Source organism: Schistocerca gregaria, chromosome 5 (genome assembly GCF_023897955.1).
Source record: "Schistocerca gregaria isolate iqSchGreg1 chromosome 5, iqSchGreg1.2, whole genome shotgun sequence".
In the NCBI taxonomy this organism is placed as follows: Eukaryota; Metazoa; Arthropoda; class Insecta; order Orthoptera; family Acrididae; genus Schistocerca; species Schistocerca gregaria.
In genome coordinates this window covers 556,785,692-556,810,415 of record NC_064924.1, presented here as the reverse complement: position 1 = coordinate 556,810,415, position 24,724 = coordinate 556,785,692, and the positions used below count along the sequence as shown (strand labels likewise).

At 42.1% G+C, this 24,724-nt stretch overlaps 1 protein-coding gene across 2 annotated transcripts in view; it reads left to right on the top strand.

Annotated features, from left to right (window-relative positions):
• The window catches only part of LOC126272699 (intraflagellar transport protein 74 homolog), a 205,929-nt gene that overhangs the window by 150,005 nt on the left and 31,200 nt on the right, over positions 1-24,724 (top strand). For both annotated transcript variants that reach the window (XM_049975734.1, XM_049975732.1), the window contains exon 8: positions 13,757-13,981. In XM_049975734.1, coding sequence (XP_049831691.1) covers positions 13,757-13,981 — 225 coding nt within the window. The remainder of the gene's footprint in view (positions 1-13,756; positions 13,982-24,724) is intronic.

Below are 24,724 nucleotides of genomic sequence, written 5' to 3'. Positions count from 1 at the left end.
AGAAGCCGCGACGGACGACCCCGGTGCCTCAACGAGCCCATTGATGGCAATTAAAAACAGGGACACACTGAGGACAGACCCCTGTGGGACCCCGTTCTCCTGGACCCGGGAGGAACTATGCGACGCAGCTACTTGCACGCGGAAGGAACGATACGAAAGAAAATTCTGAATAAAAATCGGGAGCGGGCCCCTAAGGCCCCACCCATGAAGTGTGGCCAGGATGTGATGGCGCCAAGTCGTATCGTATGCCTTCCGCATGTCGAAGAAGACGGCAACCAGATGTTGGCGGCGCGCAAAGGCTGTACGGATGGCAGACTCCAGGGAGACCAGATTATCGACGGCAGAGCGGCCTTTACGGAACCCACCCTGAGACGGAGCCAGAAGGCCCCGAGACTCGAGGAGCCAACTCAACCTCCGGCTCACCATACGTTCCAGCAACTTGCAAGGAACGTTGGTGAGGCTTATGGGGCGATAGCTGTCCACCTCCAGCGGGTTCTTGCCAGGTTTCAATACGGGGAGGACTATGCTTTCCCGCCATTGAGACGGGAAAACACCCTCGACCCAGACGCGATTGAAAAGATCTAGGAGGCGTCGCTGGCAAGGCACTGAGAGGTGTTTCAGCATCTGGCTGTGAATGCGGTCTGGTCCAGGAGCCGTATCAGGGCAAGCAGAAAGTGCGCTCTGGAATTCCCATTCGCTGAAAGGAGCATTGTACGACTCCGCGTGGCGCGTGTGAAAGGAAAGCCTCCGACTTTCCAACCGCTCTTTCCGGGAGCGGAAGGCCAATGGGTAGTTCGTTGACGCGGAACACTGAGCAAAATGCTCTGCTAACCGGTCCGCAATCGTGTCGGAGTCGGTGCACACTGCTCCATTCAGCGAAAGCCCAGGGACAGAGACAGGTGGCCGATAGCCTTGGAGTCGCCGAATCTTGGCCCAAACCTGCGATGCAGAGGTACGGACGCCAATGGCGGAAACATAACGTTCCCAGCACTCCTGCTTCCGTTGGCGAATAAGGCGTCGGGCTCGGGCGCGGAACTGTTTAAAAGCAATGAGGGTCTCCAACGACGGGTGCCGCTTATGGCGCTGAAGAGCCCGCCGGCGATCTCGAATCGCCTCTGCGATCTCGGGCGACCACCACGGCACAGTCCTCCGCCGAGGTGACCCGGATGTACAGGGAATCGCAGATGCCGCCGCAGAAACGATGCTGGTGGTGACCGACTGAACCACCGCATCAATCGGATCAGTGGAAGGAGGTGCGATCACTGCGACAGATGTAAATAAGTCCCAATCAGCCTTATTCAGAGCCCATCTGGAGGGGCGTTCAGAAGAGTGACGCTGTGGCAGTGACAGAAAGATGGGGAAATGGTCACTACCACATAAGTCGTCATGGACCCTCCAGTGGATGGATGGTGAAAGTCCGGGGCTGCAAATAGAAAGGTCAATGGCCGAAAACGAGCCATGGACCGCACTAAAGTGGGTCGCCTCTCCCGTGTTTAAAAGGCAGAGGTCAAGCTGTGACAGAAGAGTCTCGACATCTCGCCCCGGCCAGTAATCGCGGCGCTACCCCACAAGGGGTTATGGGCGTTAAAGTCGCCCAGCAACACAAAGGGAGGCGGCAGTTGTCCTATCAATGCAGCCAACACATGACGAGAGACATCACCATCCGGCGGAAGGTACAAACTGCAGACAGTAATAGGCTGAGGCGTCCACATCCTTACAGCGACAGCCTCTAAGGGTGTATGAAGAGGCACACACTCGCTGTAGATAGAGTTAAGGACGTAGACGCAGACTCCACCAGACACCCTCTCATAAGCTGCCCGGTTCTTATAATAACCCCGATACCCTCGTAGGGCAGGGGTCCGCATTGCCGGAAACCACGTTTCCTGGAGGGCAATGCAGAAGAAAGGGTGACTGCTGACGAGTTGGCGGAGCTCAGCAAGGTGGTGGAAAAAACCACTGCAGTTCCACTGGAGAATCACTTTGTCCATGGGCGAAATAGGCGTGAAGGGACCGAGGAGGCAGATCACGTCACTGGGTCACCTGCTGTCACCGATCGAGGACCAGTACAATCGGCGTCCTTGGCGTCTGAGGGTATGGCGAGATCCAGGTCCTCAGCGGACGCCAGGATCTCCACCTCATCCTCAGACGCAGAGCCTGTATGGAGCGGTGGGGTGGATGCCACCGCGCGTTCCTTGGCCTTAGAGGCCTTCTTCTTCTTCGTCTTCTCTCTCTGCTCCTTGGGCTTTACTGGCTGGGAGGGCTCCACCGAGTCAGTCTCCGGGACGGAGGAGGAGCGGGAAGCCCTGCGACCAGCCGCTGGCCTGCTTTTCAGCCATTGGCTGACGTCACCCTTCCCAGAGTTGGAAACCTGGGAAGGGAGGGACCCGAGGGATCCCTTGCGAGAGAGAGTCGCCGAAGAAGTCGGACGCTTCTCCGGCTTAGAGTTGGGGACTTGTGTCCCCGATGGTTGGGGGGTCGTTGCTCCTGAGGTAGGTGGTGCAGGAGCAACAGATGGGGAAGTGCCCCCCACCATCAAGGGGGCAGGTGTAGTATTCCGGCTCAGAGTGTTCAGTGGAATCGGTGCAGCAGATGACAAAACTACTGTTTTGGCAGCGGTGGCATAGGAGCTGGTCAGAGCCACAGGATGTAGCCTCTCGTATTTCCGCTTAGCCTCAGTATAGGTCATGCGGTCCAGGGCCTTATATTCCATGATCCTTCGTTCTTTCAGTAGAACCTTGCAGTCTGGCGAGCAAGGGGAATGGTGTTCGCCGCAGTTCACACAGATGGGAGGCGGCGCACATGCAGTATTAGGATGTGAAGGGCGTCCACAATCTCTGCATGTCATGCTGGAAGTACACCGAGATGACATGTGGCCGAACTTCCAGCATTTGAAACACCTCATCGGGGGAGGGATATAGGGCTTCACATCACATCGGTAGACCATCACCTTGACCTTTTCGGGTAGGACGTCACCCTCGAAGGCCAAGATGAAGGCACCGGTGGCTACCTGATTATCCCTCGGACCCCGATGGACGCGCCGGACGAAGTGAACACCCCGCCGTTCTAAATTGGCGCATAGCTCGTCGTCTGACTGCAAGAGTAGGTCCCTATGGAATATAATGCCCTGGACCATGTTGAGACTCTTATGGGGTGTAATCGTGACGGAAACATCCCCCAACTTGTCACAAGCGAGTAACCGCCGTGACTGTGCAGAGGATGCCGTTTTGATCAATACTGCCCCAGAGCGCATTTTGGACAAGCCCTCCACCTCCCCAAACTTGTCCTCCAAGTGCTCGACAAAAAACTGAGGCTTGGTCGCCATAAACGATTCCCCATCGACTCGTGTACAGACTAAATAGCGAGGTGAATAAGGTTCGCTGCCAACCGTAGCCTTTCGTTCCTCCCATGGTGTGGCCAGGGAGGGGAACGATTGTGGATCATATGCCTGAGCGTTGTATTGAGGCCGAGAACGCTTAGAGACTGCTGGCGGCTGGCCGCCAGCAAGAGATGATGTACCACGCTTCATCGCGGGTCATCCGCCCTGATGCCACCTACTCCGACCAAGGGCCCTCCCCACGGGCGCCACCCAGCCTCAGCAACGACCACCTGGCGGGATGGCCATTGCCGGGAGTCCCGATGCCCCAAGGAGACAGGCATCTACTCCTTGGCATACGCGGGGAGTTAACGGCGCAGGCATCAGTAGAGCGATCCCTGTGTTGTCAGGGGGCTACAGCCGACATGGTACATGGCGGCCCCACCACAACGGACTGGCTACCGTGCTGGATTTCAGGTGAAATGTAGCCCATGATCATCATTGGCGCATAAAGCGACACAGCAGAGCAGACTGCAAAAACCGCACCCAAGAACAAAGCCACGCCCTAGAGATGGTGAGTGGGCGGGACAGCTATGCGACGACGACCAACCAAGCTAGAGATGGTAATGAGCGATGGACACATTGCACCTTGTAAGGCGCCCTTCCCCAATCAGCTCGCTCTTCGGAAGAATTTAGAAGATGGAGGTCAAACCCGGTAGGGGACCATCACATAAGGCCGAAACGTTTGAGACTCCTTTTAGTCGCCTCTTACGACAGGCAGGAATACCGTGGGCCTATTCTTACCCCCGAACCCACAGGGGGGAGCAAATTGGTGATCTTGGGTTCTCTGTGTATATGTATGAAACAAATCCCAGCAAAAATATAAGTAAAATTAAATCATTATGCAATAAAATGTCAAGTGGATTTGATGAATTAACTAATTTCATATCCCTAGAAACTGGTGTCTTTTCCGGTATTCGCAAAATAGCAAAGTTTCACTGCCACTTCTGATAAAAATCAAACTACTGATCTGTGTCACAGTTAAATTTTTTCTCAGAAATTCTAGAAAAAACATGTTATAACAGGCTTTTAAGTTTCATAAATAAATATTCTCCTCTTACCACACAACAACATTAGTTTTAGAAAGCTAACCTAAACAGACAATAACAGTAATTTTGGAATTGTCAGACTGTTCGTGAAAATCCCCTGATCAACATAAATTAGCTGCAGGTATTTTTCTAGCCTTGTTAAAAGCATTTCACACCCTGGACCACAATATTCTGCTCAAAAAATTAGGACAAGGAGAAAGGGGCATAGCAAGTAGTTGATTGCTTTCGTACCTAAAAGTACCTAAAAGAACCACAAATAGAAGCTATCACTTTACTATGAATTTAATAAAACAGGAAACAACTCCTGTCCTAGCAAATTACCAATGAAATATGGTGTACCACAGGCCTCAATGTTAGGTTCACTATTTTTCTTGATTTATGTGACGCCCCAAAAATTATCCTATTTGCCGATGACAACAGCATATTGCTTGCTGGATCTAGTCCAGAGACCTTGGAATCAACAGTAGAAAGTTCTATCAGAAGACTCTTAGTAAATACTGAAAAAACTGTGTCACCGTTCATTTATCTCCTCTATTTAATCAAATATCTATTCAAACATAAAAATAAAATGTGTGTCACCAAATTTTTGGGTCTGTGGGTTTAGCAAGACTTAAAGTGAGACACACATATAAATAACTTGTCCAAGAAACTCTCATCCATGTGTTGTGGTCTAAGAATATTAAAGTCTACAACAAGCAAAACAACAGTACTGCAGGTATACTATGTGCAGTTCCACTCACTGTTTTGATATTGGATCATTTTCTGGGGACACTCAGCTCCTTGCATAAAGTTTTTTTTTTAAATGCAAAAAAAAACTCTAAGAATAATTTGTGAGCTTAAAAATATGGGGTCCTGTAAATCTCATTTTGTTCTGAATGTTCCAAGCTTATTCATTTATGAACATATCTTGTTCACTAGAAACTACTTCCTGAAAATGGGCAAACTACTACAGAATAAAAATTTACGCAACTGTTGTACCAGAAAGAAAACAAATATGTACCAAAAATCACTGAACAACAACATATCAAAGGACCATAATTAAAATTGGTGTAATACTACACAAGAAGATAACAGAGGAAATAAAAATTGCTATATATCCAATATTTAAAATTAAAGTAAAGACATTTCTATCAAAGCACTGTTTCTGTTCTGTAAAAGAATTTCTGAATATGTAACAAACAAAGTTGCTTAAAACTTAAATTCTAAGAATAGGTGTCTAACTTTAATAGGCCTTTTATTTGCTGATACTATATATTATTGCAACTTTACTTTGACCTGTCCAATCAATTGCACAACTTTTGGTTCATGAGAAAACTCTACCAATAAAAAAATCAAATCCAATCCAAAACTTTGTGTCAAGCTAATTATCTAAAATATCTCTTGGGATGCTTAATCCTTAGCTACACTGTGAAGACCTCAGGAAGTTGCAAAAAATTTGATAGAACAGATACTCCCTGTTCTTTTATAGTCACAGCAGGGTCAGAGTTGGTGAAAAACAGATATAAGTATTTTCTACTAACTGTTACACCCACAACCATTTTATTTCATCTTTAAACAACAGCACAGCTTATTTGTCAGAAGATAAAAGCCACTCCACTAATGGTAATCTGGTGAATGTAGGAAAAATCAGACTGCTACTTACCATAAAGAAGACACATTAAGTTGCACACTGACACAGTTAAAAGACACTTAAATAGAGCTTTCAGCCACAGCCTTCAACAGTAAAGAGACACACACACCATTCACCACACACTGGCAGGCACACCTGATGCACACATGCCTGCCAACTCCAGCATCTCGGGTTGGAATGCAGCTATCATGTGGGATCCAAGCAGCAATCTGGAGGGCCCTTGGAATGGAAGGGATTGTAGTGTATGTGTGGGGAGAGAGACAAACACAGTCTGATGGAGTGTGCAGGGGCTAGAATGCCAACATGTGCAGCATCAGGTTATGGGACAGGGATGTGGTTAAAAAGGAGAGAAGAAGGGAAAGACTGGCAGATGCGTTGGCAGAGGGTTGAAAATAAACAAGATAGGGGATGAGAATGTGGAGGAAATGATAGGACAGGTAGGGCAGAAACTTTTGGGTGGAGAGTGTGGGAACAGTATGTTACCATAGGTTGAGACCGAGATAATTACGAGAGTGGAGAATGTGTTGTAAGGATAATTCCCATTCGCACAGTTCAGGGGAAAGCTGGTGGTGGAGGGAAGGATTCAGATGGCTTGGGTAGTGAAGCAGCAATTGAAATCAAGTGTGTTAAGTAGAGCTGCACGTTGTGCCACAGGCTGGCCTACTTTACTCTTGGCATCAGTTTGGCTGTGGCTGTTCATCGTGGTAGACAGCTGGTTGGTAGTCATACCAATATAAAACGCTGTGCAGTGATTGCAGCAGAGCTGGTAAATGATATGGCTGTTTTCACAGGTGGTCCAGCCCCTGATAGGTCAGTACAAATCTGTGACAGGACTGGAATAGTAAGTGCAGGGAGGGCAGATTTCACCAGTTTTGCACCAGGATCCTACACAGGGATTGATTCTTGTGGAAAGGGCTTGGGATTGGGAATGGAGTGGGGATGGACTAGGAGAGTGGACGATGGAACCCACTTTGGGAAGGGTGGGTTCAGGGCATGATGATAGGTAATTAAAGCCGTGGCGAAAGATGTGGTTCAGTTGTTCCAGTCTGGGGTGGTGCGGGGTGATTATGAAGGGGACACTCCTTTGCAGCTGGTTCTTGGCGTTGGTGAGAGGATAGGGGATGCGAGGGGAAATGGCTCAGGAGATCTATTTGTGGGTTAGATCTGGGGGTAGTGCCTGTCTGAGAAGGCCGTGGTGAGACCCTCAGCATACTGAACAAGAAATTTTTTTTGATTGCAGGCACACCGTCCCCAGTTGGCCAGGCTGTATGGGAGGAAGTTTTTGGTGTGAAAGTGATGACAGCTGTCGATATCCAAGCACTGTTGGTGGGTTTAATGTGAACAGGGTGCAGAGGGAGCCATCAGATAGGTGGAGATCAAGATCTAGGAAGGGGCATGCTGGGTTGAGGAGGATCACTTGAAGTGGATGGGAGAGAAGGTGTTGTGGTTGTGAAGGATCAAAGATCTCTTAAACGTTCCTCGGAGTCTTTATGCTTACCTTTCAAAATTGTCTTCTGTGCAGTTATTCCATTTCCACTAGCTTGAGAAGCAGACCAATCATTTACTGCTTGATTTTTCTTCCCATCAGTACTTTTTCCTGTCCCTAATCTCAAAGCAATAGTCTTAGCTGCTATCCCAGAATCCAGGTGCATCACACCATAGTTTCTGATCCAGTCACTACAAGGTTTTTTTAATCACCCATTTCGGACTCTTTAGTTAAAGGACTTCACAATATAACACATAATATTTTGGACATCTGATATGCAAGTGAGTGATATTATGAATCGTCTTTGGTCCAAATAGTTAGATATGCAAAGTAAGTAATCATGTAAGAGCTGGAAATGTTGGTGAGAGATCACTAATATCAATAGCTGCTATTGCCCATGTTGTGTTGGCTGTTGTGGGAGTCCACACCGACCAAAACAATAAAGGAGAGAAGTGGCGATGGCTGAGTAAACATAACTTAACTTGATTCCTGTGCCTCCTATACAAAAGTACTTTACTCTCTATTAATACTCACAGAACACAGGCTAAGTAACACCTTTCTATTACCTAATACTAACTAAACAGTGGAAAATCCAGGATGGAGTGTAATAATATTATGAGAAGGAAAGTTGCTACTCACCATAAAGAAGAGATGCTGAGTCGCAGTTAGGCACAACAAAAATACTCTCACAATTATAACTTTTGGCCATTAAGGCCTTTTGCCTAAGACTGCAGTCATGTGTGAGGGTTGCGTGTGTGTGTGTGTGTGTGTGTGTGTGTGTGTGTGTGTGTGTGTTTGTGTGTGTGTGTGTGTATTGTTGATGAATGTCTTAGGCTGAAAGCTATAATTGTGATAGTCTTTTTGTTGGGCGACTGAGCATCTCCACTATGTGGTGAGTAGCAACTTTCCTTCTAATAATATTGCTTAGTACTGATGCTCTCGAAGTGTGTGACTGAACTGAGCTGATCAGCAATGGGCATATGGTTGAATCAGTGTGGACAGGGGCACTGAATTCCGTCTTCATGGAGGTGTGGCACTGCCTGCTCTTTCCATTAGTGTGCAGGTCAGTACCTTCTTGACACAATTTCATGGCACTGCACTGGTCAGTGTACAATCGATGTTTCAGGAATGCACAGCTCATCCATGTATTTCACTTTCAGTCAAAAGCAGAATCACAAACATTTGAACTTTTATTATACATTTAAATATGTTCCGTGTTGCTCTGTTTTTGTTTCTGGCTGCCTTTGCTCATTTGTGGCTGAGCTCAAAACTGCGGACGGAAATAATATCCATGTTGATTTTTCCCCTTGTCTATGGTTTAGCGCAGTTCTCTAGTATTTTATAAAGATCTTTAACAAGATTCCATCTGGAACAAAGCAAGAAACTAAGGATTTTGAAAAAAAAAAAAAAAAAAAAAAAAAAAAAAAAAAAAAAAAAAAAAAAAAACCACCTAGCCACTCTTGCATTTTAAATGATTATTTAGGATCAATGACTGAAGATTCCTGTCGGCTGCATGATTAATATCAATGCTTTCGTAAATAAGCCTCTGTTCTTGTGGCACACTAATAACTGTTATTTTAAGTTCAATATCGGTGTTGTCATGTCAGCATGAAGTTATCAATATGAGATAAGCAACAGCTCTTTAAGGCGGGACATTGATGAAAAACACACACTATTTCAAAAATGCACCAAATCCACAGTTTTGGAGATATGGCAACGAAATTTTGTACCACAATTTACATGAAAGTAACACGTTTACATATAAAATCCTTTGATTATATATATTCAACTTTTTTTGAATGAAATTTGAACTTTTATTTTCAAAAAATAATGTATGTTCCTTCTTATCAGTAAGTATTCAGCTTTCAATCAGAATTTCAAAATTTGCTCTTGAGACAACGTTTATTAGGGTTACAGAAATATGAGTACAAAATTTCATAATTCTAGCATTCAGAGAATCTGAGGAAAAGGTACATAAACTTTAAAAAACAAACTTTTCTGGAAACACAATTTAAAGCTCCACCTAACTTTATTCCTGGTCACTTCTTCAGAAGGCACCGCATTTGTACTCTGGGTCATCTTTCCCTTCAAGGCTTCTCTTGTGGTTTCTTCTTGTCTGTCTTCTTTCCTTTACCAGGTCTTTAACTGACTTTTCATCTGCAGAGACGTGCTGTAAATCTATTTTTCTCAGGATGTCTTGAGTAAAATTTCCTATTTTGAAGCCCATTCTTTCTAATACCTTCATCCTCCCAACATTCCCATCATTAAATATAATAACTGCAACATAAGTTGCAATTCTGACAACTTTAGCAGATGCAAATGTGTTTTTAGGGCATCGTTACCCTATCAGTGAATTTAGAGACACTTTTGGGGTTTGCCATGAACACACTTTTTGAGAAGTGCAGCCAGAAACCTGTAAGTGGACTTGACAAGATCCAAGATACGATTTGGAAGCCTCTCCTTGTGAATGTAGGGGTTGTTATCCCTCTGAGCTTGTAGATATTTATATCAGCTAATGTGGCACAGATTATGAATAGGGTGGTCATCTGTTGACAACATGTGGAATATGTAGCCCATACTGCACTTTCCATGTCATTTACATTGGATAGGTTCTGTCTGATAGCCTTGCCATAATACTCTTGAAGAGAGTCTATCATCTTCTTTGTGAGTCAGTTGTGTCCACAAACGCCCTTTCCTTCTTCCAACTTTTTGCCCTTCATGTCACTGACAAGTTTCCTCAATCTTGAGCCCATTGTCTTCTGGATGTGACCTATGCATTCAAGTTTCTCAGTTGAAAGTTCTCCATAAAGTTTTCTCTCATTCACAGACTGAACTGCATTGGAGTTACCATCCCCCAGATATTTCACATATCTGACTCCACATTCCTGACAGATCTCTTAAAAATAGTACCTTCCCTGTTTCAATACTTACGACACTTGGTACACCATATAAAGACATATGCCCTCTTTTCATGAATGTACCATCACATGACACAACAAGATCTGTCCTAACATGACCAGAATCGTTCTCATCTAATGGGTCATTGTCTGCAATAGTTTCTACTGTAGCTGTTATCATACTGTCCTCACACATGTCAGAAATTATGTTTTCCAGTACACAGTTTATTTGTGTAAATCTCAGACATGGTGCTGGCATATTCATTATTCCACACAATAAATTTCCCCCTTCTCTCCCAACTACAATGCACCTCTGCACCTCAATCCATAGGTAAACCTCATATTAGCTTCACAGTACCAGTTTTTACATTTAGAAGTTTTGAATGAACTATCAGCATTGCATTTTTTGCACACAATATGCAGATTGGCTGCCAAGCCTACTCCCATACCATCATCTGTAATCTGAATGTTATCACTACCACACATCTTACAAATACAAGAAAATTTCAACATCAATTAATCTAAATTCAGTGTATCGAGTTTCATCACTCTAGTATGCACCATTTACCTCACCAATTTTTCACTTGGAGATGCTAGGAGACGAGTTCACATTTTCAGCAGATGTTCTTACTTCGGACATAGCCTCATTGCTGGTTTGCCATTGTTTCTCACGTCTCCCATTCACTAAATTATTCAAATGCAGTTTATCCAGTTTTTTATACACATTTTGTGATTGTGGCATAACTGAATGAAGAAAGAATCGAACACTTATATAAATCTCTGTCAGTATCACAAGGCAAAAAAAGAATTGCTTCATCATAAATGATGCAGCTAGTTTGTTATTGTTTATAAGATACAGAACAGAGTCAAAGATGATCTATAATTAATTTTCAGGCACTTCGTATGTGATTTCAACATTGAAACTTTGGGAACTTATTGTCCATGAGTTGTACTAACAAATAAAAAAGAAATTGAAAATTGACATTTTTGGTCAATTTCATCAGGAACTGAGGAAGTAGCAGCTTTTTTCAAAATAGCACCACTCCTGTTAACAATGCCATGTTGAAGTTAGCTTGAGTAATTACTTTAGTTCGTAATTGCTTTCGTTTATAGTATTTTTCCAAAACTAATTATTAATGCAGTTTCTAAAAGCTGATCTGGTTTCATAACATATATATTTAGTCTATTTCTTAACGTATATACCTAGATTTTTCTACAATCCTAATGATTCTTCTTTCTCATAGGTTATGTGTCTCCTACATTACTATTGTCTGTCATACAGAAGTAGTGAAAGCAATAAATTTAACCTACAGCTTCTAAAAATTGGCTGGAGTGACACATTATTAGGAAACAAGAGTAATTAAATCAAAGTACAAATTATTAATTGTAAATGTGAAAACTACTTTTAATATCAACAGAAAGAGTTTACTACATGCTGATTTTTATATAAGAATAAAAACATTTCATATACCGGGTGATCAAAAAGTCAGTATAAATTTGACAAATGAATAAATCACGGAATAATGTAGATAGAGAGGTACAAATTGACACACATGCTTGGAATGACATGGGGTTTTATTAGAACAAAAAAAATACAAAAGTTCAAAAAATGTCCGTCAGGTGGCACTTCATCTGATCAGAATAGTAATAATTAGCATAACAAAGTAAGACAAAGCAAAAATGATGTTCTTTACAGGAAATGCTCGATATGTCAACCACCATTCCTCAAAAATAGCTGTAGTCGAGGAATAATGTTGTGAACAGCACTGTAAAGCATGTCCAGAGTTATGGTGAGGCATTGGCGTCGGAATTTGTCTTTCAGCATCGCTAGAGATGTCGGTCGATAGCGATACACTTGCGACTTCAGGTAACCCCAAAGCCAATAATCGCATGGACTTGTGGTCTGGGGACCTGGGAGGCCAAGCATGATGAAAGTGGCGGCCGAGCACACGATCATCATCAAACGACGCGTGCAAGTGATCTTTCACACGTCTAGCAATATGGGGTGGTTCTAATAAAACCCCATGTGATTCCAAGCATGTGTGTCAATTTTTACCTCTCTATCTACATTATTCCATGGTTTATTAAGTTTTCAAATTTATAGTGACTTTTTGATCACCCGGTATGTAAAGGAAGGAAATAGATAGCAGTTTTAAATCTATTAACAGTGGTTAACAGTATACACATTGTTTGGCAACGCACATGTTCCTAATTATTTTCATTTGTAATATTAGGTGTTTCATGACATTTGTTGAGTTTCCCCAGAAGATTATGCCATAACGAATAACTGACTCAAAGTAGCAGTGAGAGAGATATTCTCCCTGGTGTCTAAGTATGTGGCACCTGCTAAAATATTCAGTGCAAATGCTAAGCTGTTAAGTTTATAAGTGTGAGTGACAGTATCCAATTCATATCATCTGTTAGGATGATAATTGCCTGTCATGTGCATGCTGCCAGTCAATGATGTCATCCCTCTCGTCTTGCCACCAAAGTTTGAGCCTCATAGTGGCAGTCTTCCTCCTGGTCTTCCTCAGTAAAAATTTTGCTGATTCTTCCTCCTCATCTGAGTAACAGCTCCAGCTGTGATGTCCACCTGCTCGTAATAACTGCTAATAGTTTGACTTCATTCACTAACTCCTGTGTGATATGCTAATATTCTTAATTAAAAAGCTGATATTCATAATTGAAAACTAAATATTTCTGAATGTATTCTATAAAAGAAAAATTACTTGTTTACTGACCTAGACTGCTCTCTAGAATCAAAGTTACAGGACTTTGTGAAATTGTTACAGTACTTCTTGAAATTTCAGCATTTTGTGTTGTACATATTGCACTACAGGACTGTTCCACATTCACTACACTTGCCAGATATCTTCCCAACAGACTACATTTTCTCAACATATGCACAATATACTGATAAAATTGGTAAACCCATATTTTGGGAAATGTTTAACCACATAACAACAGACTCTTACGAAAGACATTTTTAACCAAAATATCTTGCTATGGGAATTGTATAGCATTTTTAGTGCCTGTTTTCATTAATAAACCTCAATTTATCTCAGAAAGTTGTTTTAAAACTGAAATCTCTCATGAGAAGTGATAACATGAAACAATACTGAAATGAACATACAAATAATTGATAGAGAAATAAATGTAATTTGCTTTTGTAGGAGATATGTCATGACTCTGCTTCTTATACAAGCAGTAACCATTTGCTGATCTGATGTACAACTTTCCAGTACAGTCTAATTATGCTTTTCTTTGTTCTATAATTAACAATTGCAATAAGTTAGTAATGTGTATTAATTTATGTTGCAGGTTGAAGCATTAGAAGGAAAGATTAAAACTGAAATGGAAACTCTGCGAGAAAAAATGACAACAATGACAAATGAAATGGCTTCTCTGTCTAATTTAGACAAACTTAGAGAGGATGCTCTCAGCAAACAGGAACTTCTGATAAAAGAAAAGGAAGTTCTTTTAGAAAAGCAAGCTCCTCTTAAGATGAATGTTGAAGAACTGCAAATTAAGTTTGATGATCTGAAGGTGTGTGTATTCAAATTTTACAAATTCTGGGTCTGTGTCTTGATAGTGTGTTTTTCCGAGAGAGAGAGAGAGAGAGAGAGAGAGAGAGAGAGAATGATCTTATTAGCCTTATTACATGTATTCATTGAATGCACCTTTTGCAATTGCACTTTTTAAATTATTGCAAGAATGACTTTGTTATGCTCTTTCATACTAGTACTAATAAAAAAAAAAGGGAAGTCTGAAAGGTGGAAGAAATTTATGGAAGGACTATACAATGGAAGCAAACTTGATGACAGTGCTATAGAAAGGGAGTTAATGACAATGAGATGGGAGACATACTATCTACATGTGAATGGCTACTCTGCAAATCATACTTAAGTTCCTGGCAGAGGGTTCATCAAACCACCTTCACAATAATTCTCTGTTATTCCACTCTTGAAAAGTGTGTGGAAAAAATGAACACCTGTATCTTTCAATGCGAGCTCTGATTTCCCTTATTTTATGATGATGATTGTTTCTCCCTATGTAGGCCAGTGTAAAAAAAAAAAAAAAACATTTTTGCATTCAGTGGAGAAAGTTGGTGATTGAAATGTCATGAGAAGATCCCACCGCTACGAGAAACACCTTTGGTAATGATATCCACACCAAATCCTGTATCATGTCCATGACACTCTCTCCCCTATTTCGCGATATTACAAAACATGCTACCGTTTGAACTTTTTTGATGAACTCAGTTAATCCTACATGATAAGGATCACACACCATGCACCAGTACTCCAAAAGATGATGGACAAGCATAGTGTAGGCAGTCTCTTTGGCAGATGTGTTGCATCTTCTAAGTGTTCTGCCAGTAAAATGCACTTTTTGGTTTGCCTTCCACACAACATTTTCTATGTGTTCTTTCACATTTAAGTCGTTCAATGGTGTAATTCCTAGGTGTTTAGTTGAATTTACACATTTAGATTTGATTGATTTATCGTGTAACCAAAGTTCGACGGATTCCATTTTCATTACTAATTATCAATTTCCAGTTTTTGCATCATTCAAATATCTTATCTAAATCATTTTGCATTGGTTTTGATCTTCTGATGACTTGACTAGATGATAAACGATAGCATCATCTCCAAACAACCTACCAAGGCTGCTCAGATTGTCTCCTCAATCATTTATATAGATAAGGACAACAGATGGCCTGCAACACTACCTTCTGTTTTACTCGATTACTTTCCCTAAATTACTACAAACTGTGACCTCTCTGACAGGAAATCACAAATCCAATCACATAACAGAGAGAGTTTTCCATATGCATGTAATTTGATTACAAGCCACTTGTGAGTTACAGTGTCAAAAGCTTTCTGAGTGTCTAGAAATATGGAATCAATATGAAATCCTATGTCAATAGCACTCTACACTTCGTATGAGTAAGGAACTAGTTCTTTTTCACAAGAACGACATTTTTTAAACCCGTATTGACTGTATGTCAATAGACCATTCTCTTTAATGTAATTAATAATGTTCGAACACATTATATGTTCAAAAATCCTGCTGCATATAGACATGAATGATATGGGCCTGTAATTTAGTGGATTACTCCTATCGCCTTTCTTGAATATTTGTGTGGCCTGTGCTACTTTCTAGTCTTTGGGTACAGATCTTTCATTGAGCAAATGGTCATGTATGATTGTTAAGTATGGAGCTATTGCATCAGCATACTCTGAAAGGAACATAATTTGGTATATAATCTGGACTGGAAGATTTGCTTTTAATAAGTGATTTAAGTTGCATCACTACTTTGAGGATATATGCTTCTAAGTTACTCATGGTGGCAGCTGTTCATCAGTCGAATTCTGGAATATTTACTTGGTTTTCTTTGGTGAAGGAATTTCAAAAGGCTGTGTTTAGTAACTCCGCATTAGCTGCAGTCATCAATAGTATTTCTGCTTCCATTACGCATCTGGTGAGCAAGAGGTATGAGACGGGCGAAATACCTTCAGACTTCAAGAAGAATATAATAATTCCAATCCCAGAGAAAGCAAGTGTTGACAGATGTGAAAATTACTAAACTGTCAGTTTAATAAGTCACGGCTGCAAAATACTAACTCGAATTTTTTACAGATGAATGGAAAAACTGGTAGAAGCCAACCTCAGCGAAGATCAGTTTGGATTCCTTAGAAATGTTGGAACACATGAGGCAATACTGACCCTACGACTTATCTTAGAAGATACATTAAGGAAAGGCAGACCTACATTTCTAGCATTTGTAGACTTAGAGAAAGCTTTTGACAATGTTGACTGGAATACTCCCTTTCAAATTCTGAAGGTGGCAGGGGTCAAACACCTAGAGCAAAAGGCTATTTACAATTTGTAAAGAAACCAGATGGCACTTATAAGAGTCGACGGGCATGAAAGGGAAGCAGTGGTTGGGAAGGGAGTAAGAAAGAGTTGTAGCCTATCCCCGATGCATATTCAATCTGTGTATTGAGCAAGCAGTTAAGAAAACTAAAGAAAAATTTGGAGTAGGAATTAAAATCCATGGAGAAAAAACAAAACTTTGAGGTTTGCCAATGACATTGTAATTTTGTCAGAGACACTGAAGGACCTGGAAGAGCAGTTGAATGGAATGGCCAGTGTCTTGAAAGGAGAATATAAGATGAACATCAACAAAAGCAAAACGAGGATAATGGAACGTAGTCGAATTAAATTAGGTGATGCTGAGGGAACTGGATTAGGAAATGAGACACTTAAAGTAGTAAATGATTGTTGCTATTTGGGGAGCAAAGTAACTGATGATGGTCGAAGTAGAGAGGATATAAAATGTAGACTGGCAATGGCAAGGAAAGCGTTTCTGAAGAAGAGAAACTTGTTAACATCGAGTATAGATTTAAAGTCAGGAAGTCATTTCTGAAAGTATTTGTGCGGAGTGTAGCCATGTATGGAAATGAAAAATTGACAATAAATAGTTTGGACAAGAAGAGAATAGAAGCTTTCGAAATGTGGTGCTACAGAAGAATGCTGAAGATTAGATGGGTAGACCACATAACTAATGAAGAGGTACTGAATAGAATTGGGGAGAAGAGAAATTTGTGGCACAAGTTAACTAGCAGAAGGAATCAGTTGGTAGGACATGTACTGAGGCATCAAGGGATTACCAATTTAGTACTAGAGATCAGTGTGGAGGGTAAAAATCATAGAGGGAGATCAAGCGATGAATACACTAAGCAGATTCAGAAGGATGTAGGTTGCAGTAGATACTGGGGGATGAAGAAGCTTGTACAGGGTAGAGTAGCTTAGAGAGCTGCATCAAACCAGTCTCTGGACTGAAGACCACCATAACTACAACGTACTGATGGTTTCTAGATCTACACTCTTCCAGTGTTAAACCTGCACTCTCTGACATTGAAGCCGTCCTATGTTTCCCGAAGTCCTCTAACCTAAAAAACCATCCCGTCCATGCCACACAGTGCCTGCTACATGTGCAGCAGTCCCTGCTACATGTGCAGCCACCTCCTGCATGTAATGTGGTCCTGTTCTATTTAGCAGAACCTGAAAACCCACCACCATATGGTACAAGTTGAGGAATCTGCAACCTACATGGTCGCAGAACTGTCTGAACCTGATTCAGACCCTCCACTTGGCTCTATACCAGAGGTCCGCAGTCAGTCCTGTTGACTAAGCTGCAAATGGCAAGCTCTGCTTTAATCTTGAAAGCAAGAATGTCAGTCTTTACCACTTTTGATAGCCTCTCAAAACCAGAGAGAATCTATTCTGATCCAAATCAACACACATCACTAGTACCAACATGAGTCATCACCTGCAATTGGCTGCACCCTATGTTCTTCATGACATCCAGAAGGGCCTGTTCCATATCACATCTGGAATAACGTCACCCATTACGCACACAAAATGCACTCTGCCTTTTTCCCCCTTCTTAGTAGCCATGTCCTAAGGGGCCCCATAACAGGCCCAATATTGCAGTTCCCAGCTACCATCCTCATGTGACTGCCTGGGTCTTGCTGAGTGGTTTCCTCTGAAACAGGAAAAGCATCTGCATCTCGTTGAGGGACATTGTCAACCACAGATAGCCCCTTGAAACTGTTTGTCAGACTAATCCTTATGTTCAGCCCTCCAGGAAGTCTTTTTCAGCCTGCCACAACCCTGAGGTGGTCTCTCACTCAACCACAGGTGAGGGGTCAACCTCAGTGCAAGGAATAACTGGGTTGGCCACTGGTGCAGACAGATCGGCTGATTTGTGGGCCATGTTGGACATCCATTGGATCCCCATGGTTGCGGTCCACAGCAGTGTTGCCCGTCCTTTGCAGCCTCAAGCTGTGTAACCGAAGCCAACACAGCCTGGAGCTGAGAGCACAGTGACGCCAACTCAGGTGACACCCACACACAGCAATCACAGACAATATTGATAAAGCTGTTGAAGACCCTAAGTTTTTAAGCTGAAACATGGCACCTAGAGTATATGGCATTCCCAGAGAATTATTGAGTCTTTGTACGAACATATAATGTCACAATTATTCCACCTACTATTCAAGATAAATGAGATAAGCAAAATACCTCCAGACTTAAAGAAGAGTAAAGTAATTCCATTTCCAAAAAACACAGCTGCTGATATGATTGAATATTACCTATCATGTTAATGAATCATAGTTACAAAACACTGATCACATTATTTACAGAAGAATGGGAAAACCGGTAGAATCTGACATCACGGTAAAATCAGTTTTGGTTCCAGAAAAAAGTAGCAACATTGACTGGAATACAATCTTTGAAATTCTGACGGTTGTAAGAATAAAATACAGGGTGCAGAAATTTATCTGTAACATTGACAGATGGCAGTTGTAAGATCAGAAAGACATGAAAAGGAGATTAAGAAGAGAATGAGACGGAGTTGTTCCCTATCCCCAATATAATTCAATCTGTAGAATGAGCAAGCAGCAAAGAAAAGAAAACAGGTTATAAGATGAATATCAACAAAAGTAAAACAAGAGTTGAATTAAATTAAGCAGTGCCGAGGGAATGAGACTGGGAAATGGGACACTAAAAGGAGTAGATAGGGCAAGCTCTCTATGGGCGGCAAAAGAACTTATGATGGTCAAATTAGAGAATATTAAAAGCAGACTAGTTATAGCAGGAAAAATGTTTCTGTAAAAGAGGAATTTGTTAACAACTAATATAAAGTTAAGTGCTAGGACATCTTTTCTGAATTCATTTATATGCAGTGCAGCTCTCTACAGAAGTGACAGGTGGACAACAAGCAGTGCAGACAGGATACAGATTACCTGTAGTTAACTTCCCTCTATGTAATTTATTTTTCCTTTTTCTCCTACCTAATGACAACCCATACTAAATAGCCATCTACTCTTCATCAGTTCACAAAAGTATCAATAACCCTAACTAAAATCCTGTCCACATCCCACTTCTTAAAAGCTGCCTATATCATGGAATCCCTTCCCCCACCCCCACAAGGGACCTAATCATGAATATCACTCTCTCTCTCTCTCTTTCTCTCTCTCTCTCTCTCTCTCTCTCTCTCTCTCTCTCTCTCTCGCTCTCTCATGTTTCCAAACAAAATGTTATTCTATTACACACTGAAGAATCCACAAACACTAATAATTATTACCTTCACAGCACACATACTTCTCTAGCAACAAAGAACAGCTGATGTTAACAAACAGTATCATAATAATGATACAATTTTCAAACAGTGGAAAATCCAGGATGGACTGTGACAATATTATGAAAAGGAAAGTTGCCACTCACCATATAATGGAGACGCTGAGTCGCAGATGGGCACAACAAAAAGACTGTCACAAATAAGCTTTCGACCAACAAGGCCTTTGTCGAAAATAAGACAGCAAGCACACACACACACACACACACACACACACACACACACACACACACACACACAACTCACTGTTGTCTTGGGCAGCTAAAGCCACACTGCAAGCAGCAGCAGCAACAATGCTTCATGGGAGTGGCAGCTGTGTGAGGTAAGGAGGAGGTGGGGAGGGGAGGGATAGTAGGGTAGAGGTGGGGGACAGTGAAGTGCTGCTGGGGAGCATGCGGACGAGGTGGAGAGAGGGTAGGGCAGCTAGGTGCAGTCGGGAGGTTAGACAGAGGGAATAGATGTGGGGGGGGGGGGGGGGGGGTTAGCATAAAAGGAGAAAAGTAAAAAGACTACACAGCCCTCATCTCACCAACACATCCAGTCTTGGTTGTAAGAATAAAATACGGGGAGCAGAAATTTATCTGTCACCGCTCTTTGTAACCTCTCGACTGCATCTAGTGTTCTACCCTCTCACCACCTTGTCTCTGCATGCTCTCCAGCAGCACACCACTGTACCCCAACCCCCTACCTTACTATCTCTCCCCCTCCCAGCCTCCACCTTAACCCCACCCAGTTGCCACTCCCAGCATGTACTGCTGCTGCTGCTTCTGGCAGTGTGGCTTCAGCTGCCAAAGACTGCAGTCATATGTGTGTGTGTGTGTGTGTGTGTGTGTGTGTGTGTGTTTTCAATGAAAGCCTCATTGGCCAAAAGCTTATTTGTTACAATCTTTTATAGAAGTATTGCTATTTGTCATCCAGCTAACAATAATTTCCAGTTCTTGGCTTCATATAATAAGAAAATTTGTTGGAGTGCTGGTAATATTTCACGGCATTTTTGATTGTCAGGAAGTATCAGTCTTTTGCTTTGTCGGCAGGAACTTGATGAAGACCTTATCACCACAGTACAGAATCCCACTCTAAACCCTAGACAATGACAAAAAGTCTATAAGAAAATTATTGTTCTGTTTCTTATTGCAGTTGTGTAAATCACAATTCAACTGAAACTTATTTTTATTACTAGCAATAAATTGCAGCACTTAGTAAATTTGTTGGTAAGTTGGTGTGAAAATTCCAAGATTTTTGAAGAAATATTTACAAGAAGTATAGTTATCTACTTTACACGGTATTGTTATTGCTCACTTTTGTTGAAACAATACTTGCTTTGATTTATGCCACAAGGCAATAGGGAGTGCGAAAAATGCAAAATACACCAATGCTCAGGTCTTTAAATCAAGGCAATGAGGCAAACATCTAAGTGTGAAGATCTGAACTTCTTGATTTTTTTTATCTATGCATTGATTCCATTGTAGTATATTATCCAACTGGATGTCATGGAATTTTTCACCTACTAGTTTTTCATGACATTGTAATTCTATCAAAGACAACAAAGGACTTGGAAGAGCAGTTGAATGGAATGGATACTGTCTTGAAAGGAGGATATAAGATGAACATCAACAAAAGCAAAATGAGGGTAATGAAATGTAGTCGAATTAAGTCAGGTGATGCTGAGGGAATTAGATTAGGAAATGAGATACTTTAAGTAGTAAAGGAGTTTTGCTATTTGGGGAGCAAAATAACTGATGATAGACGAAGTAGAGAGGATATAAAATGTAGACTGGCAATGGCAAGGAAAGCGTTTCTGAAGAAGAGAAATTTGTTTACATTGAGTATAGATTTAAGTGTCAGGAAGTCGTTTTTGAAAGTATTTGTATGGAGTGTAGCCATGTATGGACGATAAATAGTTTGGATGAAAAGAGAATAGAAGCTTTCGAAATGTGGTGCTACAGAAGAATGCTGAAGATTAGATGGGTAGATCACATAACTAATGAGGAGGTATTTAATAGGATTGGGGATAAGTTTGTGGCACAACTTGACTAGAAGAAGGGATCGGTTGGTAGGACATGTACTGAGGCATCAAGGGGTCACCAATTTAGTATTGGAGATCAGTGTGGAGGGTAAAAATCGTAAAGGGAGACCAAGAGATGAATACACTATGCAGATTCAAAAGGATGTAGGTTGCAGTAGGTACTGGGAGATGAAGAAGCTTGCACAGGATAGAGCTGCATGGAGAGCTGCATCAAACCAGTCTCAGGACTGAAGACCACAACAACAACAACTGTGTTTCATTAAATATATGACAAGTATTAATGTCTTTTCCTGTTACCAGCATCTGCTTTCAGTGTATCTGATATTCTATGTTATGAGTCTTCATTAGTTTGAGATTGAACTGTTTCCTTTGAGCCGCCTGTGTACCTGTTTAGGTATCATCTGGGGTGTGTTTAGTATGGCACAGTTTGGGCCCTTCAATAGTATTGTGATATCATCAGCAAACAACATAATAGTACAGTCCTTTATAGTTGTGGGAATGTCATTTTTGTAGGTCAATAAAAAGAGCATGACCAATATTGCATATTGTGGTACTCCATATTTTGAGTTCCTTCACTGTGAGTTTAATGTTATTCCAAGGAGTGTCAGTTGGACCCTTTGCAGCTTGTTATGAAGTTAAGCCCTCATCTTAACAACTATCGAGTTTTATCAAGATCATTTCTGCATAACAATATTTTATAACTTTTAACTGTGTTTGAATGTGGACTTGGTTCTGAACTGAACACGTGTCCTACCATACCACATCTGTATGACACCACAAGACAAAGGAGACTCAGTGGCCAGTAAACATCACACTTGGATAAACAATCTGAAGAGAAGGACTATAACCAAAAACAATGAGATCACTTTCTTCATAATCCACAATAACACTTGAAGGTAATCAAAGTGTCATGTGTCAGGTGGAGGGAATGGAACCATTATAACCAGTCTATTGGTCTTAAGAATGTCCAATAAAAAAAATTTAAAAAAAAACCTCTTTTCTCCATTTCATTGTAAAACTCTCCCAGCACCTGCAGCTTATGGTATTTCAATAGAAAAGTGTAAAATGGTAGCAAAGTAATTCAAATTGAAATTGAAAAATTGTTTAGAAAATAAGAGAATGTCCAGAAACTGGAACAATGGTATAATTATTAATCCATACAATGAAGGAGAAAGACAAGATACATATGAATATAATAGAGGGAAACATTCCACGTGGGAAACATATATCTAAAAACAAAGATGATGTGACTTACCAAACGAAAGTGCTGGCATGTTGATAGAAACACAAACAAATACAGACGTACACACAAAATTCAAGCTTTCGCAACCATTGGTTCCTTCTTCAGGAAAAAGGGAAGGAGAGGGAAAGACAATAGGATGTGGGTTTTAAGGGAGAGGGTAAGGAGTCATTCCAATCCCGGGAGCGGAAAGACTTACCTTAGGGGGGAAAAAAGGCAGGTACACACACACACACACACACACACACACACACACACACACACACACACACACACACATCTGCACATACACAGACACAAGCAGACATTTGCAAAGGCAAAGAGTTTGGGCAGAGATGTCAGTCGAGGCAGAAGTACAGAGGCAAAGATGTTGTTGAATGACAGGTGAGGTATGAGCGACGGCAACTTGCGGAGGCTGAGGCCTGGTGGGTAACGAGAAGAGAGGATATATTGAAGGACAAGTTCCCATCTCTGTAGTTATGACAGGTTGGTGTTAGTGGGAAGTATCCAGATAACACGGACTGTGTAGCACTGTGCCAAGATGTGCTGGTGGTGCACCAAGGCATGTTTAGCCACAGGGTGATCCTCATTACCAGGAACATTGTCTGCCTGTGTCCATTCATGTGAATGGACAGTTTGTTGCTGGTCATTCCCACATAGAAAGCTTCACAGTGTAGGCAGGTCAGTTGGTAAATCACGTGGGTGCTTTCACACGTGGCTCTGCCTTTGATAGTGTACACCTTCCGGGTTACAGGACTGGAGTAGGTGGTGGTGGGAGGGTGCATGGGACAGGTTTTACTCCGGGGGCGGTTACAAGGGTAGGAGTCAGAGGGTAGGGGAGGTGGTTTGAGGATTTCATAGGGATGAACCAAGAGGTTACAAAGGTTAGGTGGACGGCGGAAAGACACTCTTGGTGGAGTGGAGAGGATTTCATGAAGGATGGATCTCATTTCAGGACAGGATTTGAGGAAGTCGTATCCCTTGGAGAGCCACATTTAGAGTCTGATCCAGTCCCGGAAAGTATCCTGTCACAAGTGGAGCACTTTTGGGGTTCTTCTGTGGGAGGTTCTGGGTTTGAGATGATGAGGAAGTGGCTCTGGTAATTTGCTTCTGTACCAGGTCAGGAGGGTAGTTGCAGGATGCAAAAGCTGTTTTCAGGTTGTAATGGTTCAGGGATTCCAGACTGAAGCAGATTCGTTTGGCATGAAGACCTAGGCTTTAGGTAAGGGACCGTTTGATGTGGATTGGGTGGCAGCTGCCATAATGGAGGTACTGTTGCTTGTTGGTGGGTTTGATGTGGACGGACGTGTGAAGCTGGCCATTGGACAGATGGAGGTTAACGTCAAGGAAAGTGGCATGGGATTTGGATTAGGACCAGGTGAATTTGATGGAACCAAAGGAGTTGAGGTTGGAGAGGAAATTCTGGAATTCTTCTTCACTGTGAGTCCAGATCATGAAGATGTCATCAATAAATCTGTACCAAACTTTGGGTTGGCAGGCCTGGGTAACCAAGAAGGCTTCCTCTAAAGGCTTTCTCTAAGCGACCCATAAATAGGTTGGCGTACGAGGGGGCCATCCTGGTACCCATGGCTGTTCCCTTTAATTGTTGGTATGTCTGGCCTTCGAAAGTGAAGAAGTTGTGAGTCAAGATGAAGCAGGCTAAGGTAGAGGAAGGCTTCTTGGTTACCAAGGCAGGTGTACACGATCAAAGGCAGAGCCACGTGTGAAAGCACCCACGTGATTTACCAACTGACCTGCCTACACTGTGAAGCTTTCTATGTGGGAATGACCAGAAACAAACTGTCCATTCAC